The 12,123-nt window shown below is 33.5% G+C and overlaps 2 protein-coding genes across 2 annotated transcripts; both read right to left on the bottom strand.

Moving 5' to 3' along the window:
• Window positions 1-854: 854 nt before the first annotated feature.
• On the bottom strand, window positions 855-5,048 carry LOC111425634 (carboxylesterase 1C). Its single transcript, XM_023059781.2, has 2 exons — window positions 4,229-5,048; window positions 855-2,430 (listed from the first exon to the last, which is right to left on the bottom strand). The coding sequence occupies exons 1-2, from the start codon at window positions 4,602-4,604 to the stop codon at window positions 1,001-1,003; spliced, it is 1,806 nt and encodes a 601-aa protein (XP_022915549.2). The 5' UTR covers window positions 4,605-5,048; the 3' UTR covers window positions 855-1,000.
• Window positions 5,049-5,861: 813 nt separating this feature from the next.
• LOC111425551 (uncharacterized) lies at window positions 5,862-11,572 on the bottom strand. The gene is made up of 3 exons (XM_023059650.2): window positions 10,997-11,572; window positions 10,623-10,937; window positions 5,862-6,990 (listed from the first exon to the last, which is right to left on the bottom strand). Exons 1-3 carry the CDS (start codon window positions 11,505-11,507, stop codon window positions 6,923-6,925), a joined length of 894 nt encoding a protein of 297 aa, XP_022915418.1. The 5' UTR covers window positions 11,508-11,572; the 3' UTR covers window positions 5,862-6,922.
• Between the last annotated feature and the right edge of the window lie 551 nt (window positions 11,573-12,123).

Below are 12,123 nucleotides of genomic sequence, written 5' to 3'. Positions count from 1 at the left end.
AATTATACCCAATTGCCATACGATAAAAAATTAATTTGCGAAATTTGATGTGGAAATATATCATTTAATCCTTCATATGACGACATGTTTATTGCTAAAATTGATTAATTAATTATTGCGAAATCACTATAAAAAGACATGAAAAGTGTTAGCTTAAATAAAGACCATTAATAAATGATTTTCAAAGGAAATTTAATTGTAATTAATTTAATTTAATTAATTAACAAATTAAATTACGAACCCCAACTAACTTCACGCAGTTACATAGTTCAAGAAAAAAAATTTAGATGGCGTTTTCACTTACAGTTGCTTTGGTTGCCTATATTATTAAAAAAATTAATTGAATTGATTAATTATATCTTTATTTTTGCATAAATATCAAAATTTGCAACCAATAATAAGCAACCTAAGTTAAAGTTAAAGCAAAGAAGCCTCATTAAGCGATTTTGGATACTCTGATTGAGACACTGCAATTAATATCACTCAAGGCAGCATCTCGGCTATAGGAGAATTCAGAACATATAATGTAGGATCTTGGATACCACACCAATACTAAGTATATATTGCTGTATATATTGCACCAATATTGCTGCTTGATACTACATTGTTACAAATCAAGATGGTTACCATGATGACTGACATTTCTTCTGACAGTGTTTGGGACGATGTATATGTTATTGTAAGCACTCTAATATGAGACAACCCCAATATACATTATCTCATATTAGAGTGCTTACATCGTATTCTAAGATAAGGCCTAATTTAGCCGAGGTAATAATAATAGCAGTTTTAATGATATTCTTGAAAAAAGTTATTTATGTTATTTAAAATGTTATAAATAAAATTTCAATAAATGTGTGTGATACGTTTATTTCATTTATAAAGTTTTATTTACATTCAACAATAGGCATGTAGTGTTAAAAATACTGCAAATTTGTATCGTTTCTTTATTTAACAATTTGTTGATCTACTTTCCAAAAATAACAACAAACTGCAAATTTTAATTTAATATTAAAGTGAAACTAATTCCTAGTGTTACGACTAACACGTCTGATCGAAAAACTGTTTGTCCGTCTTCCTTGGGGTTGCAACAAGTCGTTGCCACGCTTAAAACTTTTGGGAAATAATCATTCCAAAATTGAAATGATTTATAATTAATTTTGTCGGCTGTACTCATGACGTACGTTCTATCCATCAATAAAATTCCGGGATTATCCTCAACAAAAGCGTCCCATTTGATGGGGTAAGGTGAAGAATGCATGGGGTTTGAGTGTTTCGCAAAATTTGTCCAAAAAGTCATTATCACATCAGCAGTTAGTCGATCTCTGTTGTCCCAGTTTCCCGATAACCGCACCCAATATGGAGCTCCCCAAACATATAATAAATCGAAAAGATGCGGAACTGATATCCAATCTGGCAAATCGACTAAAACAGCTTCGGTACTTGGTTTCATGTCAAATCTATAAACGTAAGTAGGTCGATGTGTGCTCATATAAGTAGCTAGAAGAAACGTAGATGAAGCTACATTTTTATCTGTCAAAAAATCGATGACTAATTTTCTGGCATCATCTTGATTTTTAACGGGAGTTGTTGGACTGTAAAAAAACATGACAGAATCCATAAGATGATTAGAATTATACGAGCACGAATCAGAATCATTAGAAATTGAAAAATCCGAACTAATATAATCATTTAAAGCTGCGGATAAATGAGCAGACGTTCCATTCGAAGGCAACATTTCTTCTAAAATATCTTTAACCATCAAAGCATCCTCCATGTTTGTATAACCCGTTAATAATGGTACTTTAATAAATTCTCCGCGTTCAAAAAGAGTTCGAACATTTTCAGGAATAATAGGATTTGTACTGTTACTCAAATCCTTATCGTAAGTTGGTTTCCAATCGTGATTTTGATTCTCTTCAACAATCAATTTACTATCGATGTTTCTCAAACATTGCATTAGCAAAGATGTCGGCTTTCTTATACAACCATGATTAACACCAACTTTATCCAAAACGTCATCAACCTTTGGACTACCCACACTGTTAGATTTAAACAAACTTCCTCCCATAATTATTGCCGAAGAAAATAAACCTTCAAGTTCCAAATTAATCAAATGCAAACCGATACTTGTAGCTCCAGCACCATAACCCATCAAGCAAATATTTTCCGGGTCACCACCAAAATGATTTATATTCTCTTTCACCCATGTTATAGCGGCACGCTGATCCATTAATCCAAAATTTCCCGGTGCTTCACCATCCCCGGTCGTAAAGAAACCCATTATATTCAACCGGTAAGCTATGGTGACAACGATCACGTTATACCGCAATACCAATCTGAACGGGTTCCATATATTTGGACTTCCAGACACGAAGCTTCCTGGATGAATCCAGACGATCGTTGGGTATCCTTGTGTTGGAACACGACCTGCATTCGTAAAATTTCAAATTTGAGAGTCAAATATACCCATAATATTTATTAAGTATAATACAGTATAATCTTGATATAATGGACTAATATGATATAATTTGTACTTTAAATGTGCCGAAAATCCGAAACTTTCTAAGTCTATATCTAGTTTTTTTTTTCAATGAAAGATATATACAGAATAACAACTAAAACTAACACTAGCATTAGAACTAACACTATACCTAGAACTAGAAACATTCGGATTTAGCCATCTTAAGAGACGTACGGCTAAACCCGAATGATTCTAGTTCTTAGTCTAGCGCTGCTTAACAATTAAAACTAGAACTAACACTGTTACTATCTAGAACTAACACTATACCTAGAACTAGAATCATTTGGGTTTAGCCGCACGTCTATAAAGACGGCTAAACCCATATGATTCTAGTTCTAGGTATAGTGTTAGTTCTAGTTTTACACTAGCACTGTTACTAGAACTAACACTACACCTAGAACTACACCCAGAATGTTTCTTTCTGGTTTAGCCGAACGTCTCTTAAGACGGCTAATCCCGAATGATTCTAGTTCTTGGTCTAGCGCTGCTTAAAAATTAACACTAAAACTAACACTAGCACTGTTACTATGTATGTCTGAAGACGCACGGCTAAACCCGAAACTTTCTAGTTCTAGGTCTAGTGTTAGTACTAATTTTAGATCAATAAATATATTTTACAATCTAGCGCTGAATAACAATTAAAACTAGAACTACCATCCTTGATTTATACATCGTATAGACAAGTCGGGGAAAACCCCTAATTGGAATATAAAAATCATTTATGATGTCTGTTATATCGAGATTTTACTGTATTAAAAAAAAATTAATTAAAAATTATCCTAAGTAAATTATGCTAAGAATTAAAAATAACTTTGTATAATTGTTTTATTTTACTAAAAATGTTTATGGTTAAGCAGATGAAGTTAACGATTTCTTGGTCAAGTGTGTTTCCGGGTCTAGGTGAAAAAGCGCAGTTAAGCGATGAAGACGGCCGATAATTTGTAATATTTATTTAGCGCATTCTGCGGAAGCCCGACGGCGGGCAGCACCTGAAGGCAGATTGCGAGGTTTGGTTTGGCGCCCCCCGGGTTTGTTCGCGAAATAGTCGCCCCTTAATGGTTTCGAGTCACGAGAACGGTCGGAGTTTAGCGCTTGCTGCTTCCGGCGACGGCGGTCTTCGTAGAAAATATGTTTTCACGACAAGTCTCGAAAATGCAAAATAATCATATATCACGCCGTTCTTTCTTATTATACAGAAACGTATAATTTCCTACGTTGTGATTTAAAGAAAATCGATTTCATTCTTTTTGTTTACGACTTTTATCTAATTTTGAATCGATTTTAGAAAATTGTTTTCTTACTTTCGACGTGTATTAGAATTCGAATGCATACGATGTTATCTTTATTATCAGGAACAAACTGCGGATTTCTTTTTACGCATGCGACCTTTACGACGAGGGGGCATAAATAGGAGATAAGGCTCGGATTGCGTGACCGAAATGTTGAGAAACCATACTTTTCCAACAACTACCACGCGAACTTTCCCTTAGGACCCACCGAATACGGTTTACAACGTCCAACGTAGACCAATTAAAGACACCGCATACAACGGTAGGTCGCCGTTATTACGAAAATGGGCCATTATTAAACAACCATTAAAATAAGCAAGCAAAATAAACCTTAAGAAACATCTACACAAGAACTAGATCAATTATTATGCTTCATTTTTATTATCACGAATATTTACTTGTTTAGTAAACTTACTTGAAGGAACATAAACGTTTAAATATAAACAATCTTCATCAGTTTTCAACTTTCCATCCATGATAATTTTAAAAAACGGTTCATCTGATTCCTTCATCTTTTCAACTTGTAGACAACTTGGTGCGAAATCGGTTGCGTTTCTAACATCATCCCAGGATGGAAGATCATCAGTTTGCGGTGGAGCAAATTTGAATTCACCTAAAGGTGGTTTAGCGTAAGGAATTCCCAAAAATCCGTGAATCTTCTCCGTCCGGAAGCGCGAAATTTCTTTTCCTTGTAAAACACCTTGTTTTGGGAGATCAACCGTAAGCGGTTTTTGCGATAAGTAACCGCGAAACGAGATTAATAAAGGTAAGACCAAAAGGGTCTTCAACATGGTAGGACCTTAACCGAAACCCGACGCGAATTGACTGAGGGTGCAAACTCTGAAGTGAATTGCGTGCTAAGCTACCCCCGAGTTCATGCAACTCCGGATCAATTTGGAATGATATTCAAATGAGAGTGTTTTTGCGTTCGGGCATTGCGTACAAAATCAAAGACTTATAAATAAAGTCACATTCAATAAAGTTTGTTTCAAAAAAAATTTGATTTTATTTTTTTAAGAATGTCTTTTTTTATTGTTTGGACATGTTCCAAAAATAAAACTGAACCGAACCAATCGTCTTGTTCAAATTGATCAAACCCAAATGCTATTGTTAGGTTATTATCTCACGATCGGGTTGTTTCTGGAACGATAATCGATTAAAATTAAAATACTAAATATGAAATTTAATATTAATTTAAATCAAATATGAATTAAATTAAAGATGGGGATTATTTATTTATAATAATTTTAAGGTATTATTTTTTTTTATATTTTATGAGAATTTAATTTATTTCAGAAATTATTTTATATATTTTTTTTTTTTTTGGAAAAAACTTAAATATAAAAAAATGTTTAATTCGAACCCCTTAATTTCGTAAAAATAATTTTAAAAATCAATTTAGTTCAGCGTTTGATTAAGAGATGTCGCTATTAAGTAAAATTGATAATTGAATAATTTATTAAGAATTGCAAAAAATAGTAATAATTGTGAATGTGGTTCTCACGATAATCTACCAGACGAGTAAACTTACTGCAGAGTAGACAAGACTACCAAGGCTCCCTATGCCCTGAATATAAATAATCTCGGCCGACTTCGAAGACGTTAGGTGATACTTCCTGCTTTGGTCATGTAAGACGAATAGGCAAATACTAAGACAGCCGACCCATAGGGTGACCGAGAATGCCATGGGAAGAGACAATGACGCAGATTGAAGCCAGCCGAGGAAAGATTGCAGCAGCTCAACGGTCTTGCTGGTGAGAGGAAAAACTTCAAAAGATGGATCATCCTAGGTCATCTCCTATGATAGGGGCACGCTGGGGAAGAAAAAAAAAGAGAATAAGTTTCCAGCATATTTTCTAACGAAATTAGACTTACATGAGACTATGGGGACGAGAAAGACTCTCAAAGCAGAGTTATTTATACAGAAAAATACACATTTTGATACAACTTTGATTGATTATCTCGGTTTGTGTCAATTCTATTTACCATAATTACTAATTAATTTTTATTGGAAAAGGGAATTTTGAAGGAAAATAAACAAACATTAATTGCCTTCAAAAGTATTTTTTATTACAACATTTGAGAAAATAGAAAAACTCTAAGAACGGCGCTATTATTATTATTATCATATAAACTTTCAATAGGTAAACGGTTTGATTTTAATACTAACGGTAAACATCACAGATCTGCTCTGCATGTCATTATAATGCATACAAATGACGTAGAAAAAATCACAGTTGCAGATTCATTATTACGCGGAACTTGTCTTAAGAACTAAATCCTCAGTCTTATGATTAAAGCTACTCCGTTCGGATACTGGCCAAATGAACAAATTATACTGTTATTTATAGTAAATAAAAAATGCAAATGTTTCATTATATTTTAGGAGTCGGAGAAGCCACAGAGTATTTTTATCGGTATTAAACGATTGCATAAGACCTAAGTAGTTACTACAATGATAATAATAAACAACTTCGAAACGCAAACACAAATAAACACGAAACTAAAAAAAGAAAAACATTCCAATAAAATATTGCATCCTAATATTTAGGAAAACTGAATAATAATATTCTTAACAACTTAACTTAAATAATCTTTACTTTAGTACTTTTTTTTTATATAAAGGAGTTTTTTGTATTGCGGTAAAAATAAAACGGGAAAGCGAAATGATGTGTATGAAAAGTAGCTAACTGTATTACTAATACTAAATATCGAACACATTTTATCATTTATATTTATCTACTATTTAATGTCTTATATCTTAAATTGTTTTAGTTTATAAGATTCGTTTTTTAATGATTATGAATGAAAAAAATTTTGATTAATAAACTTTATCTCTATTTTTCTAAAATTTTCTTAATGTATTCCTAATTGAACGAAAAAATAAAACTTGTAGAGCATATTGAACAAATTCATTGCACTCTACAAAATTTATTTTATTGAAGTGATAACTATTTATTGATCATTAAACGTATTTTAATACGTTTAATAGAAACAAGCCATTTTTAAACAATAAACAAACAAAACAATATTCTAATTTTTCCATAAATTGAATCGAATCAACATGGAAAACAGAAAAAATATATTCTAAAAAATAGTGAATACCTCATCACAGGGCGGTTGAGACGTCTTCGTTGTTTTCTTTAGGTTCTGGTGAATTAGAGGTGCTCTCATTTCCTATTAAAAAAAATAAATAAATAAATTATTAAAACAAAAATAAATAAATTATTAAAACAAAAATAACTAATTTTTGGATTTGGCCCTAAATCAGAAATATATTCAAATTCTTAACTGAACAATGTCTCAAACAAAAATGACCACTTGAAGTTGAATGTCTTTTATGGCACAACAAATACTACTGGGGTACTCAAAGTTGTGATTAAGTTAAAAAAATTGGTACAATGATGATCTAGCTTAGTGCTTTAAGTATCAATGGAGAGATTGTAAATAAGCCTTTACATAGCTAAGAACCAAGTCGCTATTGGCACATATATGTAGCATGAATATACAGGGTCTGTCAAACTACTAGCACTATTTTTTTAAAAATTTGCATACAGGGTTTATCTAAGGCGTTCGTTTCAGCTAAAATATTTTCAGTTTTCTGCAACTTCCGATTATACCGGAAATGGACCCCAACTTCGTTATTTTAAATGGAATGTTCAAATTTTTATTGAATTTTTGAGATTCCCGCTAAATTTTAATATAATTTGATATGATTTTTGAGTTATTTAAGTTTTTTGACCTTTTGTCAACATACACTATTAATTAATTCATTTATGTATAATACATATACAGTAAAACTCCGCTAATTCGAACACCCCCAAATCCGAATTCCCTTGTAATCCGAACAAAATTAGAAAACGTGAAATTTGCATTATGTCCCTTGCAATCCGAATTGCTAGAAGATTCGCTAATCGGAATTAACGGTCTTTTTGTGTGGCCGTTTAAACAAGTTGGAACACGTTTAGTTTTATAGTTTATAGTTACTTGTTTACGTTATACGCTCAGTTTTGCGTAAAAATGCCACCGAAACGGTCGCACAAGACGTTAACAATCGCGGAAAAAGAACAAATATTAATAAAACTGAGTAGTGGTACCAGTGGAAAAGCCTTAGCAGAAAAATATGGTGTCGGTGTGTCAACCATTTCTGACATTAAAAAAAATAAAGAAAAAATAAATAGGTATGTATAACATTCTACTATTTTTCTCAAATCGGTAATATATTAACATGGACTTTTTCATGGATTTAAAGTTACATTGCAAGTTGTGTTGCAACTCCAGCGCGTAGAAAAGCTTTGCGAAAACCAGAATATCCAGAAATGGAAGATAAGTTGTATAAATGGTTTCAGTTACAGCGAGAAAAACATGCTACAGTCACAACTAACTTTTTAAGAGAAAAAGCTCTGAAAATTTTTACTAAATGTTGTAAAGGCAAAACGTTTATTGCAAGCAGAGGATGGATCAGTCGATTTAAAAATAGACGTGGTATTCGTCAATTAAAAGTGGTTGGAGAGAAACTCTCTAGCGACTCATCTGCAGTGCAACCGTTTTTACGAAAATTCACTAAAAAAATGTGTTACCCAGCCAAATATACAACGCAGATGAATCTGCATTATTCTGGAAACTACTTCCCGATCGTACGTTAGTACATGCCGGAGAAAGAACTGCTCCAGGGAGAAAAACATCAAAGGAAAGAGTAACTTTTCTTGCTTGTACAAACGGAGATGGCACACATAAACTTAAAATGTTGGTTATCGGAAAAGCAAAAAATCCGAGAGCTTTTAAAAACTGTCTCCTGCCTTCCAGTTGAATATTTCTCGACAAAAAATGCTTGGATGACTTCAGCTCTTTTTGTAAAATGGTTTCACGAGTCTTTTGTTAAACAAATTAGAAAATTTCAAGCAGAAAACAATCTGAGTGGTAAAGCAATTTTGTTAATCGACAATGCGCCAAGTCACGCATCGGAAACCAAATTAATAAGCGATGATGGTGAAATTATAACAATGTTTCTGCCACCCAATTGTACTCCACTTATCCAACCTATGGATCAAAATGCAATTCGTTTAACGAAAGTGTATTACCGGAAAAGTCTCTTAGAACATGTTCTATCTATAGAGGAAGACGATTTCCAAAGCACTGAAGAATATTTCTATTAAGGATGCTGTGTTCATGCTTGCCAATGCTTGGGACAAACTATCGGCTAATTTAATAGCAAAATGTTGGAGAAATGTATTTGGACAATCAGATGAGGAAACAAGAATTAAAAGAAATCGGTGCTATGCTCCAGCAAATAAACAATGATCATCATCCTTCGCAATCAGAAGTTAACGATTGGATTGTTGGTGATAAAGATAATGTTTCGCTGGATAGTGACGGCAGGGACGGCAGTTCTCTCCATGAAGACGCTGGTACAAACGAAAACGAATTAAAAGTAAAACATGAGAATGCTATTAAAAGCTTCAGTACATGTATTCAATGGGCGGAGGAGAATGCAGTCGATTTAAACACCGTAACAACCCTTAGAATTCTACGGCAACGCGCCATGAAATTTAAACAAGACTGCATGCGACAAACAAAGTTGTTTGATTTTTTTAAATAAACTGTATAAAACATGTATTGCATATATTATCTAGTACAATAAATCTATAAATAAGTATTTATAAGACTTTTTTTGATAATATTTAAATATGACTTCAATAATCCACATGCTTCCATAATCTGAATTGAGCTGGTTTTAATTGATTCGGATTAGCGAAGCTTTACTGTATATTATTTTTCTCCTGTATAAGCTATGTGGCAATAAACTTATTATTATTATTTCAGTTTTTTCAAAAATTTTGGCTTCACAATAAAAATAATTACATTCGAGTCAGGCCAAATATTCTCAGGGCTTGGACAGAGAGGAGCCATAACTTACATAATCTTTAAAAATTTGATTTAAAAGTTATCTCGAAATGTCGAAGTCAATTTTTTTAAATGGCAACAACACTTTTTTCTTTCACCCGCCTATTGTGTGCCGAATACATATTCAAATAAATAATATGTATTCAGCACACAATAGGTGATAATAAATAAATATTGTTCTTGATACTTAGGTTGGGTTGCAGGCGAAAATCATGCTCCATCACGAACTATAGTTATGGCGGCCGACGTATTCCAAGTCGGCCGAGATTATTTCTGTTGATATAGGTATAAACTCGGCCGACTTCGGCCGCCATAACTATAGTTCGTGATGGAGCATGATTTTCGCCTGCAACCCAACCTAAGTATCAAGAACAATATTTAGTGCGGCCGACGTCTTCGAAGTCGGCCGCCCCGAGTATCATGAACAGTACATAGTGCGGCCGACATCTTCGAAGTTGACCGAGATTATTTTTGTTGATATAGGTAATAATCTCGGCCGACTTCGAAGACGTCGGCCGCCATAAATATTGTTCGTGATGGAGCATGACTTTCGCCTGCACCCCAACCTAAGTATCAAGAACAATATTTAGTGCGGCCGACGTCTTCGAAGTCGGCCGAGGTTACTTCTTCCATAAATTGCAAGCAGGATAAGATAAATAATCTCGGCCGACTTCGAAGACGTCTGGGTATTGTTCTTGATAGTTGAGACTGCCGACTTCTATGAGGCAAATAAAGATAAAACTTAAAACGATCAAAATTACGGATTTGGAGCACACTACAAAAAAACTTTTAGAACAAAACTTGTAGCAAATTTAATTCTTAACAATATTGCTCTCCTTTACTTTTGCTCTCAGATGCATAAATATCAAGAAAAATATGAAAAAGTTTATGAAAGAAATAATTACCATCTGCAGAATCAATATTATCTTCATCATGTGAACTGCTAGGTCCAGCACCATCATTACTCCTTTCACCATCAAGCCTTGGTCTTTTGGCTGCAACTTGATCTTCATCTTCATCATCATCATCGTCTTGGTTTGTATTGGACCGATTGGTGCTTGTTGGAAAAACTTCCCTTAAAACATCAACTCGAACTTCTCGTTGAGTAGCATGTTCAACAATATCCTCCAAACTATCATCTTCATCATCATTTTCAGAGAGCTCATCTTCATCGGCGTATTGTTGATAACCTGGTGTGTCTTCTCCACCTTCCACAATTTCTGAAAAAATTCAATTAATTAATTATTAAGAATTTATTAATTTTGTTTGAATTATTTACCTTCAGCTTGTGGCTCCCCAGAAGTCTGTCCGGGTGGAAAAGTGTAATAATTTCCTAAGATTCCACAGCGACATAAGGGACAAGTTAGATATCTCAACAACCAACGATCTATGCATAAGCGATGAAATAGGTGGCCACACTTCAAAAGTCGAATCTGTTTGGTGTGATCGTACTCCATAAGGCATATCGAACAAGGCTCCTCAATCTTATCCTGTATTTCAGGATCGGATGCTCCATAAACTTTCGTGTACTTACATAAAAATAAACTGAAAGTATACTTCGAACGGCGTATTCTTTGTTTATCACTATAAGAAACTATATTACGACTGAGAGCTTCCACCATCCTCTCCACTGTCAATACATTTGAGTCGCTCATAGTGGAACTACGTCGTCTTCGTTCAGCTTCGCGCAATTGACTTATATACTCCCTGGCGTGTTGGAAATATGTATTAGGTCTTCGGACTATATCACCCATTTCTTCAATAATGAAAAAAATAAAAACCGCCGGCATTCGGGTCGGAGTTTCGGAACGAAATGACCACCAACTATCGTACCTAACTTCTTATAGTTGTTACCAACACTAAGCAAAAAACTGCAAGGATGTGCAGTAAGAAGCTCCACCAATCACGTGGCCATTTCCACACGGTACCTTGAAATCGACGAGCTCTCATTGGTCGAGGAGTCATCGCCGACTTCGATGATTCAAATTGAAATATTTTGTTTTTCTTGTAACCGACAATTTTTATCGAGAATTTACAATTTTTAGTTACTTTAATCTAATCAAAATTCGTTAGATATTAAAGTATTTTAATAAAATACATAAAATGAATTTTTATTTTAAATACATTTTATGTATATTATAATATGTATTAGGTTGCCTACATAAAAATTATTTAATTGTATTATTTCGAAAATAATACAATTAAATAAATCGAGTATCTTAATTGATTTTCGAAAAAGCAGCTTGAAAAGTTCTTGGGATTCATTGTTTCCAAGCGTTTTCAAAAATATCAAAAGATTATTTATTTAAATCTTTTGAGGAAACACATGTTGAGCTCAAGAACTAAAAAATAAGTCGGGTATTTCCTAGAAAAGCACTATCTGATTTCTAAGAATTTAGTCGCTGC

Source organism: Onthophagus taurus, chromosome 8 (assembly GCF_036711975.1).
Source record: "Onthophagus taurus isolate NC chromosome 8, IU_Otau_3.0, whole genome shotgun sequence".
NCBI classification, from domain to species: Eukaryota; Metazoa; Arthropoda; class Insecta; order Coleoptera; family Scarabaeidae; genus Onthophagus; species Onthophagus taurus.
This window is presented reverse-complemented; position numbering and strand designations above follow the sequence as displayed.

What these genes read in the sequence shown, in the direction of transcription:
- LOC111425551 (XM_023059650.2), bottom strand. Translation starts at nt 11,507, where the DNA reads ATGCCGGCGGTTTTTATTTTTTTCATTATTGAAGAAATGGGTGATATA. An exon ending in TGGGGAGCCACAAGCTGAAG is followed by an intron (nt 10,938 to 10,996) that starts GTAAATAATTCA and finishes GAATTTTTTCAG; the next exon opens with AAATTGTGGAAGGTGGAGAA. An exon ending in TAATATTGATTCTGCAGATG is followed by an intron (nt 6,991 to 10,622) that starts GTAATTATTTCT and finishes TTTTTTTAATAG; the next exon opens with GAAATGAGAGCACCTCTAAT.
- LOC111425634 (XM_023059781.2), bottom strand. Translation starts at nt 4,604, where the DNA reads ATGTTGAAGACCCTTTTGGTCTTACCTTTATTAATCTCGTTTCGCGGT. An exon ending in AAACGTTTATGTTCCTTCAA is followed by an intron (nt 2,431 to 4,228) that starts GTAAGTTTACTA and finishes TTACGAATGCAG; the next exon opens with GTCGTGTTCCAACACAAGGA.